General features: G+C 42.3%; 1 protein-coding gene across 1 annotated transcript in view; it reads left to right on the top strand.

The window, feature by feature from the left end:
- LOC147701799 (sacsin-like) overlaps positions 1–23,722 on the top strand; it is a 305,895-nt gene that overhangs the window by 61,397 nt on the left and 220,776 nt on the right. Inside the window, 2 exon segments of the mRNA XM_086930425.1 lie at positions 8,737–8,848; positions 10,560–10,706. Coding sequence (XP_086786551.1) covers positions 8,737–8,848; positions 10,560–10,706 — 259 coding nt within the window.

Below are 23,722 nucleotides of genomic sequence, written 5' to 3'. Positions count from 1 at the left end.
GGACTATAGATGGCCCAAAGTGAACACTCTAGGATGCAGTGGTCAGCTCGTTCTGGCTGCTTTGCTACAATCGCCACTGCCTGGCTCTGAGATCTGCATGTGCCCAGCACCAGAAAGCACCTTGGAAAAAAATCTTCAAATGGATCCCCATGAACACTAGGCGTATTTTTACTCAAGCCCTCGTCACTAGCAGTCTATACTACAGCAGCACTCTCTATGCAGGAATACCAGCCCACCTCCTCCACCGACTTGAGACCATCCACAGCTAGACTTGTCCTGGGTCTCCCATGTCGTACCCACTTCACACCACACCTCAGAGAACTCCACTGGCTGCAAAAACACAAATGCTGCCAATTTAGGCTCCTAACGGATGCCTACGAGGCCCTGCACAACATAGGACCAGCATACCTCAGCTGCCACCTCCTCTTCAACCAACCCATCAGATACCTACACTCTCTCTCTCTCTAACACACCCCGCATCCATAGAAGCAGAACAGGAGGGCTTGCCTTCTCATACCTTGCACCCAAAACATGCAACAGCCTCCCTCTTCATCTTAGGGCCGCGTCCTTTCTTCTTGAGACCTGCAAGAGGCTCAAGACATGGCTCTTCTATTGACCCCAAACAGATGGCCTACGCACTTGCTCCAGCGCCTGGATACACTTCGGGAGATAAGTGTGACTATAGAAATAACTATAACATAACATTAAGGGATGGTGTGCATGTAGAGATGCCACTTAGCTCTATCATGTTAGGATCCCATATTTCAGCCTCTAGGACTTATTTTCTTTTTCACATCATTGAGATCAGCTGTGTTAGTACAGTTGGTTCAGTGCAAAGAATCCAAGACTACAACTCCTAAAAGACAATAGGTTGTCAAAATAAAGTCCCCATCTGGAAACAAGTCCTCTGTTTTCTATTTCCCTGGATTACATCATCGATGACCTCACCAAGATTTCTGGAAGCTTGTTATCCTGGTGCACTCTGTAGTGGTAAAGTTTTATGAACATGTATTGTAGTAGTTCTTAGTTAGCGCAACTCATGTCACAAGGCGTCCTAGCCCTTGTCTTGCAATAACAGGATACGTGGTGTGGCAGGGAGACTCCCTCCTACAAATGAGTGCGCTGTTTTTCAATGAAACACAACGGTTTCTTCTCCACTTTTTTCAAAATATCATATTCGAATTATTCCATATATAATCGATCAATAATCCATGCTAGATCTGTATTTGATTTGTAGTTTTATTTCACAATTTCATGTAAGATAATTTGCCAATCATCAAAACATCTTATGTTCCCAATGCATTTCGGGTCTCATACATTGGACCCTTCATCAGGGGGCTAAGGAATGAAAGGAAACAGGACCAATTAATTCACTGTCCAATGTATACATAATCAATATAACGATATATGTACTAACTTTGATTCTCAAACCTGGAATCTATGTCTGACTTCTCAATATTAATACATGAAAGCAATACAGTTGCACTTTTCTAAATTCGGACTAGTAGGTATATCGCTATGGTATAAAAACACATGAGCTGGTAGTACACGATCTCTTAACTGTGCTAGACATCAAAAACATCCGCTCGTTTTTCAGTTCAACTTACATTCGACCGTCCGATCTGTAGCGCAGAGTATACTGGCGTCTCGGCGTTCACAATTTTGCGCACCAAAAGTCAAGAGATGACTATCGAGTAAAGTTTCACGCACGTGATCGGAAGGTCGTTGAATACCCCCAAGAAAACTACCATGACCTTTAAAGGCATGCAAAAATGCCAAAACTGCATCCATTGTGGAAATGTGATTACCGGAAACCAATTTACTCACCCCACTAAAGGGCATCTAATTGAATTGAAACACAATAGTACATGTGATACGATGAACTGCGTGTATGCCATCAAATGCCCGTGTGGCAAAACCTATGTAGGACAGACGGAAAGAAAAGTAAAAACACGCATAACTGAACATAAGAGCAATATTAGACTCATGAACTCTAAATCTACCATTGCATGCCACTGGCTTGAAGCACGACATCAAATTTCCCAACTCAGATATATGGTCTTAGAGAGAATCTTTCCACGCAGCAACCTGGATCCTTCTAAGCAAAGACTTAGATGCGAATACCACTGGATCAAAAAACTTAATACGGCCCACCCCATTGGGCTCAATGATAGAATTGAACATTCGTGTTTTTTGTAAAATTGGCAACTATGGGTTTGAACTATATCCGTGAACCTTGAAGTGTTATTTGAACTTCATTATTCATTATATTTTGTTTATCAGTGTTTATTTCTTTTGAATATTCATATTGTCATGGTAAAGCATTTTGTAACTATTAGTATAGATTGCATACCTACCGCAATACGCATAAGCAACTTGTTGTTACACCTATTTTCACTTCCGTGAAGCCAACACGGACCCTGTCACATGACCGGAGTAATACTCTGCCGTGATTGGAAGACCTTCCGATCACGTGCGTGAAACTTTACTCGATAGTCATCTCTTGACTTTTGGTGCGCAAAATTGTGAACGCCGAGACGCCAGTATACTCTGCGCTACAGACCGGACGGTCGAATGTAAGTTGAACTGAAAAACGAGCGGATGTTTTTGATGTCTAGCACAGTTAAGAGATCGTGTACTACCAGCTCATGTGTTTTTATACCATAGCGATATACCTACTAGTCCGAATTCAGAAAAGTGCAACTGTATTGCTTTCATGTATTAATATTGAGAAGTCAGACATAGATTCCAGGTTTGAGAATCAAAGTTAGTACATATATCGTTATATTGATTATGTATACATTGGACAGTGAATTAATTGGTCCTGTTTCCTTTCATTCCTTAGCCCCCTGATGAAGGGTCCAATGTATGAGACCCGAAATGCATTGGGAACATAAGATGTTTTGATGATTGGCAAATTATCTTACATGAAATTGTGAAATAAAACTACAAATCAAATACAGATCTAGCATGGATTATTGATCGATTATATATGGAATAATTCGAATATGATATTTTGAAAAAAGTGGAGAAGAAACCGCTGTGTTTCATTGAAAAACAGCGCACTCATTTGTAGGAGGGAGTCTCCCTGCCACACCACGTATCCTCTCACCAAGATTTCCTCATTGATGACCTCACCTGGACCACATCATCAATGAACTTTCCTGGATTACGTACACGAATGACGAAATGCACACCAAATTTATCCAGAGGGTTAAAGTTTCATCAAATTGTGATCCTTTTGCGTGCAGCCCAGAAATAGTGGTTATTGCCCTGCAACCACTTTCCATGACAATTCAAACAAGAATGGAGCGTCTCTGCGCTCCTTTTCGGAGGCACAGTTATGTACCTCAAAAAAAGGTTCCTTCGTTTTTCACTTTACTTTTTCTTTTTTATTGCCAAAATCCAATCCTTTAGACAATACAGTTCTTAGATGACAATCACATGTGCGACAGTTTAATGTGTTCCCAATTTTTCAAATATTGCAGTTTGCCAAAACCGGCCTTTTCTTCCTGTAACACGACGGGTACATTTTAATATCCTTAATCCAATGCATTTCGGGCAATTTATCTGCCCTTCATCAGGGATTTCACTGCAAATGTTTAAAAAAACAATGTTACATCATATGGCCTACTGCATCAGTTCACTTCAAAGCTTATCGTTGCCTAAATTATATTAAGTTCCTATAACACGTTTTCCCTCTATTTTTTACAGCACTCCATCAAAAAATGTACTTCAGCAGACTTCTCCCACACACCAAAACAGTTTATTCAGTGATTCTAGATTATTCCCTTCTTACTGTATTATTCTACACCCCCTCAGTCAAAAGATATCTAGTACTTACATATCCAAATCTTCACAGTGTGTTCCTTTCTTCCTTTCTACTAAATAGTAAACCACCTCTTCACGACGTTTCCTTTTTATTTTGTGAACCTTCTCTCCATCCTCTTAATCATCCAATCATTTGACAGCCCTTATTTAACAAACTACCTTTCCCAGGATCCCCTGAACACTTCTCTGATGCGATGAACCATGCTGCCAATGGTGCTTAACTGATAGACTATGTGTTCCCTCGGAAGCGAGAGATTGAATCCTCTAATAACAAGTCCCGGCTCACTGTGAAACCGCCCGCCGGCTCCAAATTGGCCTCTGTGACCAGACGCCCTAATCTGCCAAAGCCGCTTATTAAGCTTTCTAAAGACAACACAGTTAAAATGTGAGCCGTTCCCTAATTTGATCGTGTACCGCGCGGTGGGCAGCATCTCTACGAGATTAACACTTGGTCAACCACAGAAACAATCACCCCTTTTGCGAATTACCGACACCACGGCAAACTCCTTGCCCCGTGCAGACTCACTGTTCCCAGTCCCCGTCCTGAAGAGAACCTTTAACACTCTGGTTCGAAACGTGTCGACACCTCCACCCTGTGGTTACTCAAAAGGGTGCATCTAGGAAAAGATTTTGTCCACTACTTGGCATCCTAGCTGTGCAACCCAATATAAACATTGAACCACGGGTTCTGTCAGGCAGGCAGGCGTCCTAATCCATCTGCCCCCGCCTGTCGCTTGGTTTCATAGTCCCATGGACTGGTTGTACCCCTGCTTTTGCACGAATTTTTTCATTGTATATAAATGCAATTGATTTTTGAACACTGAATTACTTCATTGTTTATTGGTGTGTCATTCCTATTTGTTCTTATTTGTTTTGCTTCATTCACTTTGTAAGTATTGTATATTTGTAAAATTGTATATTTGTAGATATTGTACCCTTGAATTCACTGTCGTGACAGTCTTTGGTTTGTCCTTGTGTTTCTGAAATTCTGATAAACTAGATAAAAAGAAAATAAATTTGTTTTGGTATATATATCCCGCGGTTACGTAGTACATATTGACTGCGTTGCTGTTATTGATGATATGAATTTTTCCTGTCTAGCCACCTTGTTCTGTTTACTCTGCCAATGGTGCTTAGCATTTCTATTGCTCCGCCCTCCCAAAGATGTTGCAACACGTAAAATAGGACCCTCAACACTTTCTGTGTCAACATAACAAAAGTTAACAAATGCTTATTACCATGATGTTCTTTCCTGGATAACCTCATTGATGACCTTACCTGGATTACCTCATTGATGTCCTTACCTGGATTACATCATTGATTACCTTACCTGGATTCTCTCATTAGTGACCTTTTCTGGATTCCATCATTGATCACCTTTCCTGCATTACCTCACCCATGAATTTACTTAGATTACATCATCGATGAACTTTGCTGGATCACCTCATTGATGACCTTTCCTGGATTACTTCACTGATTACCCTTACCTGGATTACATAATCAATGCCCACACCTGGATTCCCTCATTGATGACCTTTCCTGTATTACATCATAAATGATCTTTCCTGGATTACATCATCAATGACCTTACCTTGATTACATCATCGATGACTTTACCTGGATTACCTCACCTATGACCTTACCTGGAGTTCCTCACCTATGACCTTTCCTGGATTACCTCAACTATGATCTTTCCTGGATTACATCATCGATGACCTGACATGGATTACCTCACCTATGACCTGACCTCCTTCTATCTTGAACACGAGAGACCACATATGTGAAACTATCAGGGACATAGTATCACTGGCCGAAAGCACTGAAGTAGGTGAAACCAGAGTGATCCAGGCTCATCCTCGGGGTGTAAACATAGAACATTTACAAACATTCTGAACTAGGAACAGCTGAAACAAGAACATCAGGACACCGAGAGTTCATGTTGTTTAAATTCAAAATATTTATTTTCTTATTGAACATAAAGAAATAAAGAAAACATCACTTTGGAATTCTATTTTATTTGACTAAGTAGAATCCTAAAACAGGATTGGCATATCCTGGAATGTTCAATAATGTTCAGCCAAAAGAAAACAATTGAAGAGATGTGTTAGAAGTAAATAACAATATAGGAGAAGAATTGGCTTTGATGTGCCTTTTTTAGACAGCCTGTATATATTTTTTGTGCAAAGCGTTTGCAAAATGTGTCTGAAAAACAGAAAAATCAAAACAAAATAAGTAATACATTTATATATTTTTATTAAATTGTTGTAGTTGTGGTACATTCAGGATTGTTTGGTATAATTCAATAGTGATTCTGAAGAAATATTTTGGTTCTAAACTAGTACCTCGTGGTGCTTACGCAACGGAACCACTTGTAGCTTTGTAAATAGTCAGTCATGCGGCCTGTTCTTTACTCAGATACTTCATAATACGCCTTACCGCTGGTTTTACCACTTGCCATATGGTCCCCTTTGTGTGGTACACAATGTTACTGAGCGATGCTGATGCATTCTTTATTTTATTCAAACATCAACATTTATTATAGTATATCATTAATGAAAGCAAATCACTTCATGCGCCTTTTGATGCCTCTAAACAGTCCGTCGTTGTCATTTTTTCTTTCTTCCTGTTGCTTCCAATAGAACCACATGTGACCCTCATAGTCCTTCTACGACTGCAGATTTAGCTCTTTTTGGAATATTGGAAACAAAGATAGAACACTGTAGGTCTGAGTGACAAAGCATTTTACATTAAAACTAGAAATTGTAATGCTCTTAAAGAATCTAAAACAGATTCAAATTTAGAAATGTAGCTTGAAGTTTAGACTAGATCATTGAATATGCCACATCACTGTCTCAAACAAGCATTTGCCATGCAATAGGTCTCGCATTTCTGTGAGTTTGAGCTATTGCCATTGCAAATGACAGTGCCTTTTATTTATGTTTTGGTTTTTAAAACATAAATAAAAGGCATTGTCATTTATAATGCCAATAGCCGAAACTCGCGTAAATGCGAAACCTATTGCATTGCAAATGCTTCTTTTAAAATGCAGCCCGTTTTCCTTAAAGGAAAATGGGATGTGTTACAAAAAGAAAAATGAAACGTTTCAGTTTTATTTTTTAAGAGTAGGCCGTTGACCGTGGGACCACTGCCAGCTTTTAAAAAACGTTCCCTCAACCATTCACAAAGGGGAAGTGGTTCCTTGGGAACTCCTTTCTGTTTTTGAATGAGTTACACCTACTTGAAGTATGTGAAGGTTTTGTGACCACTTTACAGTGGCAAAACATTCACATATACCACTGTGAGTCCCTATTAGGAAGGGGTGCTCTAAACATGCCCCTTCCTAATGCTGAATCGCAAACCTATTAACGATTCGGTCATAGGTTATCAAATCGCAAAATAAAATTTGGTATATTGAAAAATGCTTTTTTCCGGTCGCAAATGCCCTGATTCTGTGAATAGGCCCGTTTACCACATGAAAAAAGCATCGTACATCTTGCCCTTAGTTAATTAAAGGGGTTTCAGACCAACTTCATATATTAGTCTGTTATTGGTATCCTTCAAGCAATGCATCAATCCACTTCAGCCATTGGCATATTTCACTAAGAGTTAGAGCATGCCTTCCTTTCACAAGGAACACATCCAAACCCGAAGTAGCTCACTTCAGTTCTAGGGAGCAGTATGGTAATGTGTGTGGGGGTTTTTTAGAGCAAAAAAAAGTTTTTGGCTGTAGCAAATGATTGTGTTATTTCAGATTGACGAGGGCTCGGCATATTACCAGACAATAACTTTTTGCACAAACCATGACAAAACAATACAAGAACTGCCAGAAGGCTGGTGGCCAACACCAAAACTATTAATTTTAACAATACTTGTTCTAAATGTGTTCCCTCAATGGCTCTTCACTGCTCTACCTCCAATCGCCTAATGATTCATAATCATTTTTGGCCAACAGAGGAACGCTCCTGCTGTCCTGTATTTACATTCCATCCCCGATCCCTCTGCGTTTTACAGGAAACATGGTTTATCGAACCTGTCTTTGCTGCTCCACATGGATCGGGGGAGTAGTTTAGCACCAGGATATTCTATTTCTGGGAGACACTGCATTGTGAAAATCTTTTCCTTCCTCATTCTTTATACCAAAGTCAGAGGAAATTTTGGTGGGCTTCTTCCAAGGCTGCCTGTCTGCCATCCTTCTGTGTAGTGACCTGATAAAAGGTGACTGGACCTGTCCTGGACATCTCCAAAGAGGAAATAGTGTATTTCTGAACCACCAAGAATCTGTTGTCGGAAGAGTATCCTGAGGGCAGGTATTAATGCAAATAAGGGGGACCTCCATTTTGTGCCTATACGTTATGCAATTTGTAGCAGCTTTAGTTACCACAATCTTTGCTTCCTAAGACTGGCAATTCCCCTTGCCTGCCATAGTAGGACATGGTCAGAAGCACGTAAAAAGCTCCGGCCCACCAGTGGAGCAGAGAATTCAATTCAAGTACCTACATTTCTCTCAGGGAGGTCATGTAGGTCCAAATGTATACAATCCTATAAGCCTGGCTGCCCTTTGCTCTCTGGGACAACTGCTGCTGCAAACAGCCAGAATAAAAGGGGGTCAATTTCTCACATTTTAGGAGCCGAACAGTAGAAACAATTGACTCCTGCTTTCAAGAAGATTCAGGATGTTCTTTCTTTTAGAAAGACTCTGAAAAACCATTGTTTCTGCTAGACCTGCATTGCCCAGCATATGTTCCTATTCATTAGTGCTCAGCTTGTGTGGTACATCAATAGGACTGTATCTAGCCCAAGAGTAAATGTGAAGAAAGTGGCTAAGAGAAGATATGTGTTGTGGAATGGTATAGTAGCACTTTGTCAAGGATTAAAACATTCTTTCTTCTTCACACCTGCTTCCAGGAGTTGATCCAGAATGCAGACGATGCTGGTGCCAGTGAAGTCATTTTTGTCCATGATGAGAGGGATTATGGAAAGGAAACTCTCTGGTCAGAAGACTTAGACAAGTTCCAAGGTATGCAAACTAAAGCAGAACCTGTTTAGAAGTGTTAACGATTTTCCTGATGAGAATTCATGGAGTAACACCTTTGAGTTGCAGTTTTCCATCCCTGTTGGCCCCCACTGTAACTTCCCCAGTTGTCCTGCTTAGGGTTGCAGGACTATGTTCAAAACATGGTTTGGTCACCTGAATTTATAAAGTGCACTTAGTAAATGCCACATCCGTGACATTTTATGTGCTTAAAGTGCAAATACATTGGTAGAATTTCCTCCATTAGAATGTTTTTTTCATTGTTGTAAGTCAAGTGTTTGGGTAAGAACATTTGTACCCAAGTTGGAGGACAAAGTTTTCTCTAAGACTTTCAGTGGATGCGCCCACCCATTCATGAATTTAAAACAAAAGCAAATAAGTTGGAATACGTTCTCAAATGAAGTGTAAAATTCCCAAACACCACTGTAGGATGTTTCGGGGAAGGGGATTTTCAACAGCGGATTTTGGTCTAACTGAAGGAGAACAAAACTGCAAATGTGCATGCAGCTTGTAATTAATCTAACGAAGGAGTATGTTCTGCCTGTTAAAAAATCTGCCAGTTTAGGTTTAAGAATAAACTCATAAATTATGTTATCAATGCTTTCGTATTTCATAAACTCAGCAGAAATAGTATATTTCCTCAAATCCTAAGAGGAAACCTACATAGAGAAAATTTATGATTAATGTGAATTTAGTAAAAATGATTTGCACACCTGAAGTCCTAAGCCTGAGGCAATATTTTAGCTACAAAGTAACTCTCCCAGATTTAAAATGCATTTATTATGTGAATCTGCAGGGCTATAGGTTTCTTCCCAAACAAGTTAATTTCTTGCAGCTTATGGGAACTTACAAATGCAGTGAGCAAAGAGTTCTATCAAACATTTTGTCATGATCTTGCTTGTTTCATGAGAAAGCTCCATAGGCAGCCTATCTATGTGCTCCCTGGATCTGTAGACCAGGTCTTCCATCACTAACAACCTGATGATGCTCAACATAGCCACCGATTAAATGTCAGCAGAAAATGGTTGGCTCTTCAAAATGATTAAAGTTAATTTAACTTGCTTTTTTATTGAATTTATTTAAGTAATAGATGTTTTATTGCACTAAGAATTTCATAACAGACCACTTCACAGTTCTAGGTGAACCGGGAGAGACTCCCAATCGTGCCCCAAGACTAGTGATTGAATGAAGACAGGAAAGAGGTCACTAGGTGGAGATAAGATGAAGTGCCAAGTGTAATTGATGGGGCGGTGCCTACAGAAATGGAATAGGCACTGCCCCATCAGAGCCTAATTACAAATCGAGGCTATCTTTGAAATCGTTTTGGTACTTTTTCCAGGCATCTACTCTGATAAAAATATTAACTCTTTAGTGTAGAGTGATTTTCTATAATATCCCAGCCAATTTTGTGTAAATATCCTGTCCATCTGTAGTGCTTCATGCACCTTTCTGAGCTTAGACAGTTCATAGTACTTTCCCTTGCTACTTTTAACTGATAGAGAGAAGGATATGTTTGACTTCAATGATGCAATGAGGATTTTTACTTCTTTAGTTTGAGTTGGATCGTGCTCCCTCTTCTGGGTCAAGTGAATGGAATACATTTATTGACCATTCCAGATACTGAGATTCCTGTAAAGTGTGTCCTTCACGTCCTTTGTTATCTCCATTGATTAATCTCTCTCTCTGCCATCATCAGGTCCTGCTATGCTGGCATATAACAACGCCACCTTCTCTGATGATGACTGGGAAGGAATCCAGAGCACAGGGAACAGTGTCAAACTGAAGGATCCCAATACCGTGGGGCGATTCGGACTGGGGTTCAACTCGGTCTACCACATCACAGGTAAGACGACCTCATGTAATTTAACAGTTGAAGAGAAAGAGGGATAAACGCCTAGACATATCCTCCACATCACAACATATTATCAATAAAAATGCCATGTAACCACCAAGAAACTTTCTTGTGTGTGTGTTTCAAGAGTATCCTATTGGAATCTCAAGAGATTTTGAAAAATCATCTCACCCACAATTTATAATGGCATGCTTCATCATCAGCGATTTGTGACACGGTGGCAGGTTAATACCACCATGGCAGACTCAGCCATTGCTGGGAGTTCTTACATAAATGTTTCTTGGATAATCAGAGGAACCAAATACAACTTAAAAATATCTTGGAATATACCCAGAACTCATCCTTTAATCATATGTATCCCAGATATGATTAAAATCTTAACACATTCAGGTATAGAGTGAGATGCAGTGTCCATTCTCCCATGTTCCTAAGACAATAGGTTTTAGCCATTCGGAAAGCCCATAGTGATCTCAGGAACATTAGGTCTTATTATTTGCAAGGCTTGAGTGATTAGCCAGGCAGGGATCATAGTAGTACTGATATTGGCCGTAGACCTCTATGGGCTTTCCAAATGGCCGAAACATGTTGGCATAACACCACGGGTGGACATTGCATCTTATCCTGTACCCGGATTTGTTAAGGTTTAACTCATATCTGGGATACCCAAGATTACAGGATAAGTTCCGGGTATATCCCAAGATATTTTTAAGTTGTATTGGATCCCTGCGACTATCCAAGAAATATTTATCTGAGAACTCCCAGTAATGGTTTCGTCCGCCATGATGTTATTTACCATGGTTGGAAATATCTCTGATGATCAAGCATGCCACAAATAGTTGTGGGTTAGAGAATTTTCCAGAATCTCTTGAGATTCCTGTAGTATAATCCTGAAACATAAACAACAAAAAAACGTGTTTTGGTGGTTACCTCGTATTTTCTGTGATACTCAGAAGACATTTAGCAGTGTGTAAAGTTTAAGAAAAGATAATTGTGTGTATGTGTGTATTGACACACATATATCCCAAAGCGTATAAAAAGGTCAGGATGTTCCTAGGTGGGTGCTGCTTCAACTGGTAGTGACTTCTTCTTTTGTGGGTTTGTTTTCACATATGTATACACCAAAGTGCATAAAAAGCTCTGGCCATGCTTGGCGGGTGCAACTGGTAGTGACCCCTACTTAGCAGCAAAAAAGCAGAAACTTGAACATATATGTGACAAGCCCTACCTACTTTTCAGATGCTTTGACATGTTGGCTAACTGGGAGGTTTCTTTACACGAGTCAGTGCTTCATAAAGCTGTCAGGGTATAAGTTCAATAGTATGCATTTTATCTGTTTCATAAGAATTACAGGCTTAATCTCCCTGTCTCAGATTTTATTTTGTGCCCCTGAAAAAATACACCGACTGTGCTATCTTCCTGAAGAGTCTTAATGCTCTGGGATGTCTCATCCGTCCTAAGAACATCTGCTATAACCTCCTCTCTAAGTACATCCTCACCTCCCTCTTCTCTCGAACTTCACCCAAGTATTGCATGAGACTATATCCGAGCAATTCATGCTAAAACAGAGATTCTCTCCATGAAATTGGAGTGAAATCAATGTAGTTTCCGTTCCTGATAAAATGACTAAATCACCTTTTGAGTTTGAGCAGCAAATACGAAGCTACTGTGCCTGCAATCCTCTGAGACGTTTGGCATAACGGGCTGACCTTTGAGTAACAAAACAAAGAACAATCCATCAAACACAGGCCTTGTTTAGGCTATCCTAGTAAATGTGGTGGCAACATTTTGATGAAATGGGTATTAAGCAGTGGTAATACTGTCTTTGTGGGTCATTTTCAACTATTTCTCATTAAACCTGTAGTAGTCAGAACATTTTTCTTAAATGCCGTCATCCCTCCAACTTGTGACTCGCAGACCAGTACAAATATCCAGTAAATCTTACAAGACGTTTATAGGTCTAACCTAAAGACGTCTTACCAGCCTCATCTTTTCCAAAGAAACATACAAAAATACATATATAACGGATTCCAGCCAACTCTCTCTCACCATTGGTTCGTTCGTCTGTCACTCAAATTATACTCCATTCCACCCCAGCTGAATTTGTAGATCAATAGTCCAGCCTTGGGTTGCTTTCACTTTTAGCGACTGCATTTCGCCCTTGCAAATGTTCACATGTACCTAAAAAAAACAGGACCCTAATAATAGACCTTGTTAGACAGTTAGGCATCCTACTGACTGTCAGTCTCTATGTACAGTAAAGTTTGATCAACTATTTACATAACTCTCAAGAAACCTATTGTAAATTACAATGTTGATTTCCTTGGTATACTTATTCGTACTAGAGAAAATTAGTACAAGTCTTTAGAGTAGCAAGAGTATAATATGCAGATTTTTAGGTTGAAGCTACACCTTCCTCAGGTTTGTGACTGACATTTCAACCAATTGTATCTGCCTTGAGAGAGAACTCAAAACATGTTCCCAGCGGTGGGTCTGCACCACCTCTCCAAGCAAAAACTCACTAGTTTATACATGCCCTCACACCCACCTAAAAATAAACAGCCAAAATGAGTTTTCTAAACACAATTGTACTTATCAGTGAATACAAGCTCCTATAAGTAGTAGTGTGCCTTCTCTTCCTTTAATAGAAATATAGAATATATCATCTTGACTCATTGTTATGAAACAGCTTTGGCAATTAATTAAACCTAAGAAAAATATGGACAAGTGCTTACAATAGCATAAATGTGTATGCAAATTCATATATTATAGCTGCATCGCCTCAGCTTGTTGCAGGTCATTTCAAGCAGTTGCATCTGACTTGAATGGACCTCTATTACAACAAATGGAACTGCAGCTTCATCTCAGAATATCAGTGCTTTTGAATCTGACTTGATATGGACACTTAGTAATGACTAGTGGAACTGTGACTTCATAAAAAAAATTGCAATGTTTTTGCTTATATCCTGTGAGGGACACTTAGTGACGACTAGCGGAACTGCAGCTTTACGAAAAAATGTAAATGCCTTTTGCATCTGGCTTGAGAGGGACACCAAGTAACGGCTAGTTGAAGTGTGGTTTCAAGTAAGATTTCAATGTTTTTGCATTTGAATTGCAAGGGACACATAGTAATTAATGACTATTAGAACTAGAGCTTCATGAAAGAGTTAAAATGGTTTTGCATTTGCCTCAAAAGGGAGCTCTAGTTGCGACTTGTGGAGCTGCACCTTCATTAGATAATATCTGTACCTTTGCATTTGACTTGAGACAGACACCTAGTGAAGACTAGTGGAGCTGTAGCTTCATGAAGGAATTTCATTACTGTTGCAACTGACTCAAGAGTGAGCTCTAGTAATGCCCTGAGGAAAATGCATATACTAAAGCCACAGCCCTCAGCTTGGTGCAGGTCATTTAAAGCAGCTGCATCTGACTTGATCAGGACCTTTATTAACAAAAAGTGGTACTGCAGCTTCATGAAAGAATATCAATGCTTTTGCATTTGACTTGAGAGGGACACCTAGTAACAACTTGTCGAGCTGCAGCTTCATAAAAGACTATCCATGCTTTTGTATCTGACTCGAGTGACCTCTAATAATGTCTTGAGGAGCTGCAGCTGGTGGAAATAATTTTGAAGAGTTAACATCTGACTCAAGAGAAATCTCTAGTAATGACCGTAGCCTAAGGCAGTGGGCATTTCATAGGGACCTAAATATAGTGCCACTGTTTCCCAACGGTATGTATGAAGGAAAATACCAACATTGGCATACTACTTACCCTTTTGAAATCAAGCGCAATTAGTTAGAGTAGCAAAAAGGGATATGTACATATTCATGTTGAAGCCACACCCCCTCAACGTTGTGAGTGATATTTGAAGCAGTTGCATGTTACTTGTGAGGGACATTTAGTAACAACATGTTATTGCAGTTTGTGACAGACTTGTTAAGCAGTTGCTTATGGCTTGAGCAGGACATCTAGTACAGTTTTGAAGGGATGCAGTCTTGTTAAAGACTTCTTGCTAGATCTTCTGACTTGAGATAGACATCTAGTGATTATTTGAGGTACTGTAGCTAATTTAAAGTCCAGACCGATTGACTTTGCCAGTGCTTGTTCTGTATTACCACTGAGCTTTAAAGGACCTCAATAACTTCAGACTGTGAAAGGGTAAGCAGCAATATAGTAGTGTAGTGTGAATAGTGGTTTACAGTTGCTATGAGTGAGGCCGGCCTCAAAATGAAAGTAAGGATGTATCTTAAACAATTGTGTGAGTGGGGAGCTGAGCCATGTGTCTTTTTAGAACTATTGTACTGCCTAAAGTGCACATTCTTTACTTGAAATTTCTTATTTTGTGCATGAGCTTCAGACAGCACAGCTGTGAAAATGGGGAACAGCAACCACTGCTTCCTCTGTCTGAGGTGGACACACGTTCATGAATTGCTCCCAAGTGAGAGGAAATAAATGTACTACAAGAGAGTTGTTTCTTCTTTCTGTCACTCACTGCCCATTAAATGCAACTTCGTTTATTTAGACGATGATAGTTTTATATAATCATTAAAACCAAAGAACATATGTTCATATTCGCCGAAGGCGCGCCAAAGGCAAGCCCGTCTGCGCCCGTCCGCGCCTGGCCCGGGCCTAGGGCCACCCCCCCTGGTTCGTCCCCCTTGCCCCCACGTATTCATTACTCGGCCGCCCAGCTCCAGCGTCTCCGCCCCACGACCAGTCAAACATGCATCATATCCCATCCAAACTCTCTGTTCACTAACCCAGTCACTTATTGCCCTGGCTGTCACACCAGGATACCTCCTATCTGCAAACCCCAGGGTGGTAAGCTCCACTCCACAAAAACCCACATTATAGCACTCACGAATGTCCGCTCGCTTGGCAAACACAGCCAAGACATTCACGAGTTGATCCATGATTATAAAATAGATCTTCTGTTCATGACAGAAACATGGATGGGCCAAGCATCCGATCCGGACCTAGTCATAGCCGTTCCGGCAGGATATACCACCCATAGATTAGACAGGTAAACCAAGAAAAAAGGAGGTGGTATTGCCATCATTGCTCGTGACACCTACACTGTAAGGTTCACTACTATTCCACAGACTTCCTGCGAAGCCATAGAATTTGCAATCAAACTGTCCCCATCATACACCTTTAAAGGGATCCTCCTTTATCGCCCTCCAGGGCCCAGACACGACTTTATTGGTGCTTTTAGGTCCTTTTTGGAAACGTCTGCACTTGATAATTCCTTCACCATTCTAGGTGATTTTAACTTTCACTTTGATGCTCCTGACAACCCCGATACAGCCACGCTATCAGCCGACTTGGCTACCTTCGGCCTTATTCCCCTGGTTCATTCACCCACGCACGAAGGAGGTCACACGTTAGATGGCATTTTTTCCAATGCCACGGGCTTCCAAGTCACACAAATACTACCCTTAACTTGGTCTGACCACCACCTCATCCTGACATCACTACAAATACATGATTCCCAGGTCAACAAATCCAACCCCAACCCTCGCCAACCCTATTTGGCATGGGATGACATAGATGAATGCAGGCTGAAGACCACGCTCAACGATACCTTCCCCACGTTATCTCCAGACCCCAATACTGCTACTTCCCAATATCACAACTGGGTTAGTTCCGCAGCCAAAGACCTGGTTCAAGTTAAACAACGGTCACGTAATAGATCTACCCCTTCGGCCCCGTGGTATACGGATGAACCACGCACACAAAAGCAACAGTGGCGAAACAGAGAGAGACACTGGCGGAAAGATTATAATCAGGAAGCCAAATCCTTGTATAAAGAGTCGGTAGCTAAATACAAAAATCTCATTTTTGACGCTAAGAAAAAGCACTATTGTAACAAAATCGAAGCCGCTCAAAACTCCAACAAATGCCTTTATGAGACCACTAAACAATTAGCAGGCTCTTCTGTGGATCTCACACCTCCCCCGTCCCAAGCTCTTTGCGATGCTTTGTCCAAGTTCTTTTTCAGCAAAGTTGACGACATCTATCGGATCTTTGCCAATTCCTCAACCCGTTCTCATAGGTCCCCCACCCACCTTGACGGACCTACTTTTCACCAGTTCAGAGAAGTGACTTGCTCTCAGGTATTAAATATCGTATCCACCATCAAATCGGGGTCAGCCCTGGACCCCTGTCCCATGAAGGTTCTGCGGCCTATCATGGAAGCAGTTCTTCCAGCCATAACTGAAATCTGCAACTCCATGTTTTCTACAGGCACTTACCCGGATACCCTTAAGAAAACACTCATAAAACCGCTTCTCAAAAAACCCACCCTTGATAAAGAAGAACTTAAAAGTTACCGACCCATTGCTAGTCTTCCACTACTAGCCAAAATAGTGGAGAAAATCATGAACGCACAACTTTCTCTCTTTATAGAGGAAAACAAATGTTTGGACGAATCTCAGTTCGGCTTCCGCCGATTCCATGGAACTGAGACCGCCTTGGTCAAGGCGGCGGATGATATTAGATCCATTCGGGATGCGGGAGGCACAGCTGTCCTGATCCTACTGGATCTATCGGCTGCCTTCGACACGGTCGACCACACCACCTTGGTCGACCGTGTCGAGAGTATAGGCATCCGAGGCAACGCTAAAAATCTTCTTGCCTCCTTCCTGGCTAACAGGACCCAGGTTGTAACTGTGGGACCTTTTGAATCCTCACCCCTGTAACTGCCATGTGGAGTTCCCCAAGGCTCATCCCTTAGTCCGACACTTTTCAACATTTATGTGTCAGACCTTGCCAATGTCATCAGAGCACACAGGATGAGCCTTACATCCTACGCAGATGACACCCAATTGGTCCTCTCTGTCAAGAATGACGGGCTTCAAAAAGCCAACATGTTCAATCAGGGTATGCAGGCAATTGGGAGCTGGATGGCCCACAATTGCCTGAAATTAAACTCTGATAAATCAGAAGTCGTTATTTTTGGCAATCTTTCCCCGGAGTGGTCCCCCTTATGGTGGCCCTCACCCATGGGCCAGCCCCCAGACCCAGTCAACAAGGTGAGGAACCTGGATGTTCTGTTCGACAACCGTCTGAACTTCCTACCACATGCCAACCAGATCTCCTCCTCAGCCTTTTACAAGCTACGGCTTATTAAGAAAATTCTGCCCTTTTTGCCCGAAAATGACGCCAAAACTTTGGTGAGCGCCCTGGTTCTCTCCACCCTAGATTACTGCAACGCTCTGTTCCTAGGTGCCCAGGAGAGAGTGCTATCGAAAATGCAGGCCATCCAGAACGCGGCCGCTAGGCTACTAGGGCGAACCTCTAAATACCAACCGGTGTCTCCCATCATAAGACAATTTCACTGGCTTCCAGTGAAGAAGAGGATCAAGTTCAAGTCATTGTGTTTGATATACAAGGCCTTACATAATGCCGGACCAGTGTTCTTCACTCAGAACTTAACCCCCTACTGCCCTTCCAGAACACTGCGTTCCTCCAGCTCCTTTGATCTGGTGGTCCCCCGAACCAAAACGGTCCATTTAGGTGACAGACGATTTCTTGTAGCTGCACCGAAGCTGTGGAACACACTCCCTCTTTCAATCAAGGCCAGCACCTCCCTCTGGTCTTTCCGAAAAAATCTTGAAACCTGGCTTTTTAACTTATGATCTTTTTACTCTTTACTTCAGCACCCCTTGTGGGTTAAACATTGCAGTTATTAGCGCCGAGATGCCCTAGGGCCTTCGTTCGCGCTCTACAAATGTTGTTATAAATAAATAAATAAATAAAATTACAAAATTAATGTCGCACATCAGTAACTTTAGATTTTTTAAGAAACATGCCTTCAAAATATTTACACCATGGTAAAGCTTCTTTAAAAAAAAAATCAAAAAAATCTATCAAAATATATCTATTCATGTAAGCTGCAATATAGACTTAAATATCTCTATTAACTACATTTTGCATTTAACCTTTTATCCCTCTCACTAGCGCATGCCACACTTCTCCCACTCAAAAGCAGACACACTGTGGACATGGTGGGAAATCAAATGTTAAAGCTACTTTTCATTGGTGTAAATTATTATGCCTTTTTGAGGGTGTAGAGAAAAACGTATGCTTATGAAGTGATTGTTAGCTTAGATGCAGCATCTAATGGGTGAAGGTTGAATCTTATTCAACTCGTCATATGGTGAATGCCGCTTGACTATCACTTATTCTTTGCTTTATTTAAAAAAAAAAAAAGCTTTAGGTCTCTCACTCCTATGGAGCCAGTAACAGTAGTTTCTGGTACTATTAAAATTTAAAAATTTTTTTAACTTTAAATGGAGATCTCGGCTGCTGAAAACAGCTGAAATCTCCTCCTGAAACTGCAGAGAAAAATGAGGGATTATCTGGGCAATTGGATTTGGGATTATTCAGCCCTGCAATTCCTCATTTCTTAAACCTGAAATGAACTTTCAAGGTCGAATTTGTTATGTGCTGGATTCTCCTCACATCTGGGGTCACCATTACCCGATTGGGTAACTCCTGGGATGGGGAAATCTGTCTCATTTCCGGGTCACTCATAATAACAGCATAGTATTCCTACTTCAGTGTCTGCGGAGAAAACCGGCCCAGCCTGGTCAGCAAGCAGTCACTTTATTAGGTTGACTGAGTTCTACTGCTGTGGTATTCGGCACACTTGGATAATTCTGCTAAGTAAAACAATAATGAAAAGAAGTTGGTAAGCTTTGTAGTACTTTACGCCTCAAGTTCCCGCAGGTCTAACTTCAGGACCGCTCTATGCTAGTGGTTGGTGGCCATGCTATATCCTCTGCTAATGTGTGTGTGGGCCTCTCTCTGCTTATATAGTAAATGCTCTTGCCAGAGTCTACGGTTGTCTCTACACTCATCTAAAAATGACTTCTAATTACATATGACAATCTGCCCATATATCGTACATCACTTCATTCATCAGGTCTACACAGGTTTGATTTGAGAATACTGTTTGCTTTTTAGGTTCCGCCTACGTAGCGCGCATGCGCTGCCTAGGAGACCTTTAGTAATCGATTCAGTTTTTCAGGCAAAAACGTGCAAACATTGCATTGCTTTCAACGGCAACGCGTGCACGTTTGGCGATTCCCTTGCGGGAGCAAGCTTTGAAACCATATGTTTGTAATTAACAGATGGTTCCTGCTTGCTCCGCAAGGGAAACAGTCACAGGTCTCCTCCTCTCTCCCCTCCCCCTTCTGCCTCCACCTCTCCTCGTCTTTTTTTAACTTTATGCACGAGGCGCGCGCGCTGAAAGTAAAGTCAATCACTGGGTGTTCACTCTTTTCACAGTTCCTAACTGTTTAGCTCTATGGACCCCTACAGAATTGAAATGTACTTAAAGTGAACATTTAATACGTTGGAGGCATTCAAAATGTGGGCTTTTACTTCAAAAAGTAGAGGCTTTGTTAGCATTTCACTTTAGCTCCAAATGCTTGCTCTTGTTTTGTTCACACATAAATGTGCTTAAATCAAGGCCATAAATTGTTCATACCAAATGCTGTTTACTATACATGCGCTGCTTCCACAAATTAAGCCGAGGATAAACCTCTCCTCGTCTTTTTTTTAAACTTTCAGCTCTAGGCGCGCGCGCTGAAAGTAAAATCAATAACTGGGTGTTAACTCTTTTCACAGTTCTTAACCTTTTAGCTCTATGGACCCCTACAGAATCGAAATGTACAAAAAGCTATCATTTAAAAAGTTGGAAGCATTCAAAATGTGGGCTTTCACTTCTAAAAGAAGAGGCAATGTTAGCATTTCGCTTTAGCTCCAAATGCTTGCTTTCGTTTTGTTCACACATAAATGTGCTTTAATCGAGGCCATAAATTGTTCATACCAAATGCTGTTTACTTTACATGCACTGCTTCCACAAATTAAGCCGAGGATAACCGCTTCATTTTGAACCATGGGTTGCAGATTCCTTTAAATTAACATGGCGTTTCAAAATGTTTATTTATATTTATGCACACTTTATTAATCTGGTAATAATATTTAATTTTCTCGGCAGTCCCAGACCCTCCCCAAGTAGGCGTCCTTGGCCCCGTGGTGTTCCAGGGCCCAGGTTAAGAAACACTGGCTGAATTGATAACAACAAAAACATCTTCAAGAATTTTCAAAGTTTTTGTCCTTTTTTTTTTCTAAACCATTTTTGTGATTGTCGAAGCACACGGGATGGACTACGATCCATTTCGCCACCCAGAACTGAATTGAAATCGCTGCCAATCACTAAGTCGCCAAGAGGTAGAGAAAGGAAGACGTTGCCCAAATCACGATAGGTCTCATTCTGCAGGCCAGGCGGCACGTACACCGACAATAAGACAACTGTCCGACCCCCAACCTGCCCGGATCCCCCCACATATCTACCCCTCTGATCAATCCAAGTGCCCTGCACAGACAACAGGAAGGAGCTCTTGACCAAAATCCCAACACCCCTGGAACCAGTAGTGAAGCCAGCGTGCGCCACTAACTTGTACCCACCCTTGTGGAGTGGCAAACATTTATTGCCAATGAAATGGGTCTCTTGTAGAAGCACCACATCCGGAGAATGTCGCCTAATAAGCTGACTCACCATCCCTCTCTTGATCTTGTCCCCCAGGCCATTGACGTTCCAACTCAAAACTTTCATCCCCGTCCCCTTAACACTACGTGGTTCCGTACCCATGCAACACAAGTCTCGCTACAATGTCAGCACCTGAGAAGAAAAAATAAAAGAAACCACACTCACACAACAACACTCCCCACCCTCCACCCCCCACCCTGCACCCCTGCACTCAGCATTCGCCAAACCCCAACTCGCAGTGTGTCTGTCGACCCATAATCACACTAATCAACATTCTAAATATAGATGTGAGGAGGGGTACAGCACCCCCACCCCCAACCCCCCTTCCGGGACAAACATCTGACTCAAATCCCAACCCAGGAGAGCGTGCACACAATCAAAGTCCCGCCACCGCCCCCACAATCTTCCCCACACCACAGTCTATGGCCGCAGATGAAATCACTGATCCTGTGCTCCTTCTTTATCCTCGCCACTGCGCCCCTGCGACTCTGTCCATTTCGGAAGACCATCAACCCAGTCCGACGCCACCTCAGGATTGTCAAAAAACCAGCCCTCTCCCTGAGCCTCAACTCGGAGCTTGGCAGGGAACATCATAGCATACTTGTACTCTTTCAAGTTCAAGTTCGGGCATTTGTATAGCGCACTACTCACCCAGAGGGTCTCAAGGCGCTTGGGAAGGGGTTCATTATTTATCGAATAGCCAAGTTTTAAGTTCTTTTCTGAATGAGATGTGGTTTTGGGTAAGGCGGAGGCGAGTGGGAAGTGAGTTCCAGGTCTTGGCTGCCAGGAAGGAGAAGGATCTTCCTCCCATGGTGGATTTTTGGATGCGCTGGACTGCGGCGAGGGCTTGATTGGACGATCTTAGTTGGCGGGTGAGTTTGTAGAAGGACAATCGAGTGTTGAGGCATTCGGGTCCAAGATTGTAGAGGGCCTTGTGTGCGTGGGTGAGAAGACGGAATGTAATTCTTTTGTTGACGGGAAGCCAGTGGAGGTCTTTTAGGTGTCCGGTGATGTGGTCTTGGCGAGGGATGTCCAATATGAGTCTCGCTGATGCGTTTTGGATGCGTTGGAGTTTTTTCTGTAATTTTGCTGTGATTCCGGCGTATAGTGTGTTACCATAATCCAGTCGACCAGTGACCAGTGCGTGGGTGACAGTCTTTCTTGTCTCGAGGGGGATCCAGCGGAAGATCTTTTTGAGAATGCGAAGTACGTTGAAGCAGGAGGAAGAGACTGCATTGACTTGTTTGGACATCGAGAGAGAGGAGTCTAGGATGAAGCCAAGGATACGTGCATGGTCTGTGGGTGTGGGTGCCGTGCCCAAAGCGGAGGGCCACCAAGAGTCGTCCCAGGCAGAGGGGGAAGATCCCAGGATGAGCACCTTCGTTTTGTCTGAGTTGAGTTTTAGGCGACTGTGTTTCATCCATTCGGCTACTTCTTTCATGCCTTCGTGAAGATTGGATTTGGCGGTGTTGGGGTCTTTGGTGAGGGAAAGGATTAATTGGGTGTCGTCAGCGTAAGAGATGATGTTGAGGTTGTGTTGGGGCGCGATGGATGCGAGTGGGCTCATGTAAACGTTGAAGAGGGTGGGACTGAGAGATGATCCTTGTGGAACTCCACAGATGACTTCAGTGGCCTCTGAGTTGAATGTGGGAAGTCGGGCTCTCTGAGTTCTCCCAGTTAGGAACAAGGTGATCCAGTCCAAGGCTTTTCCTTGTATGCCGATGTTGCTGAGGCGTTGTATGAGGGTGCTGTGGCAGACTGTGTCGAAAGCGGCGGAGAGGTCGAGTAGAATGAAGGCCGCTGTTTCCCCGTTATCCAGTAGTGTTCGGATTTCGTCTGTTGCTGCAATGAGGGCGGTTTCGGTGCTGTGTTTGGCTCGAAATCCGGACTGGGAGGGGTCGAGGGAGTTGTTGGATTCAAGGAAGGCGGCGAGCTGGCTGTTGACGGCTTTCTCAATGACTTTGGCCGGGAATGGGAGGAGGGATATGGGTCGGTAGTTTTTAAGTTCAGAGGGGTCTGCTGTGGGTTTCTTCAAAAGAGCGCTGAGTTCGGCGTGTTTCCAGCTATCTGGGAAGGTGGCAGAGTTGAACGAGCAGTTGATGACATCACGGAGATGGGGTGCGATGATGAAGCCAGATTTGTTGAGGATGTGGTGGGGGCAGGGGTCGGTTGGCGAGCCAGAGTGGATTGAGTTCATTAGGCGGATGGTGTCTTCCGTGGTGATTGGGTTCCAGGCGTTAAGGTTGTTGGTTGGCGGGGTAGGATCTGAGGGGGGTGAGGAGGGTTGATCGCTGGGAGTATTCTCGAAGCTGTTGTGGATGTCGGCAATTTTGTTGTAGAAGAAGGCGGATAATTCATCGCAGAGGTCTTGGGAGGGAGTGATGTCATTAGATGCTGCGGTGGGGTTGGTGAATTCTTTGACGATGTTGAAAAGTTCCTTGCTGTT

This window comes from Lissotriton vulgaris, chromosome 7 (genome assembly GCF_964263255.1).
Source record: "Lissotriton vulgaris chromosome 7, aLisVul1.2, whole genome shotgun sequence".
NCBI classification, from domain to species: domain Eukaryota; kingdom Metazoa; phylum Chordata; class Amphibia; order Caudata; family Salamandridae; genus Lissotriton; species Lissotriton vulgaris.
Note: the sequence above shows the minus strand (reverse complement) of the source record. Positions and strands in the feature narration are given on the sequence as shown.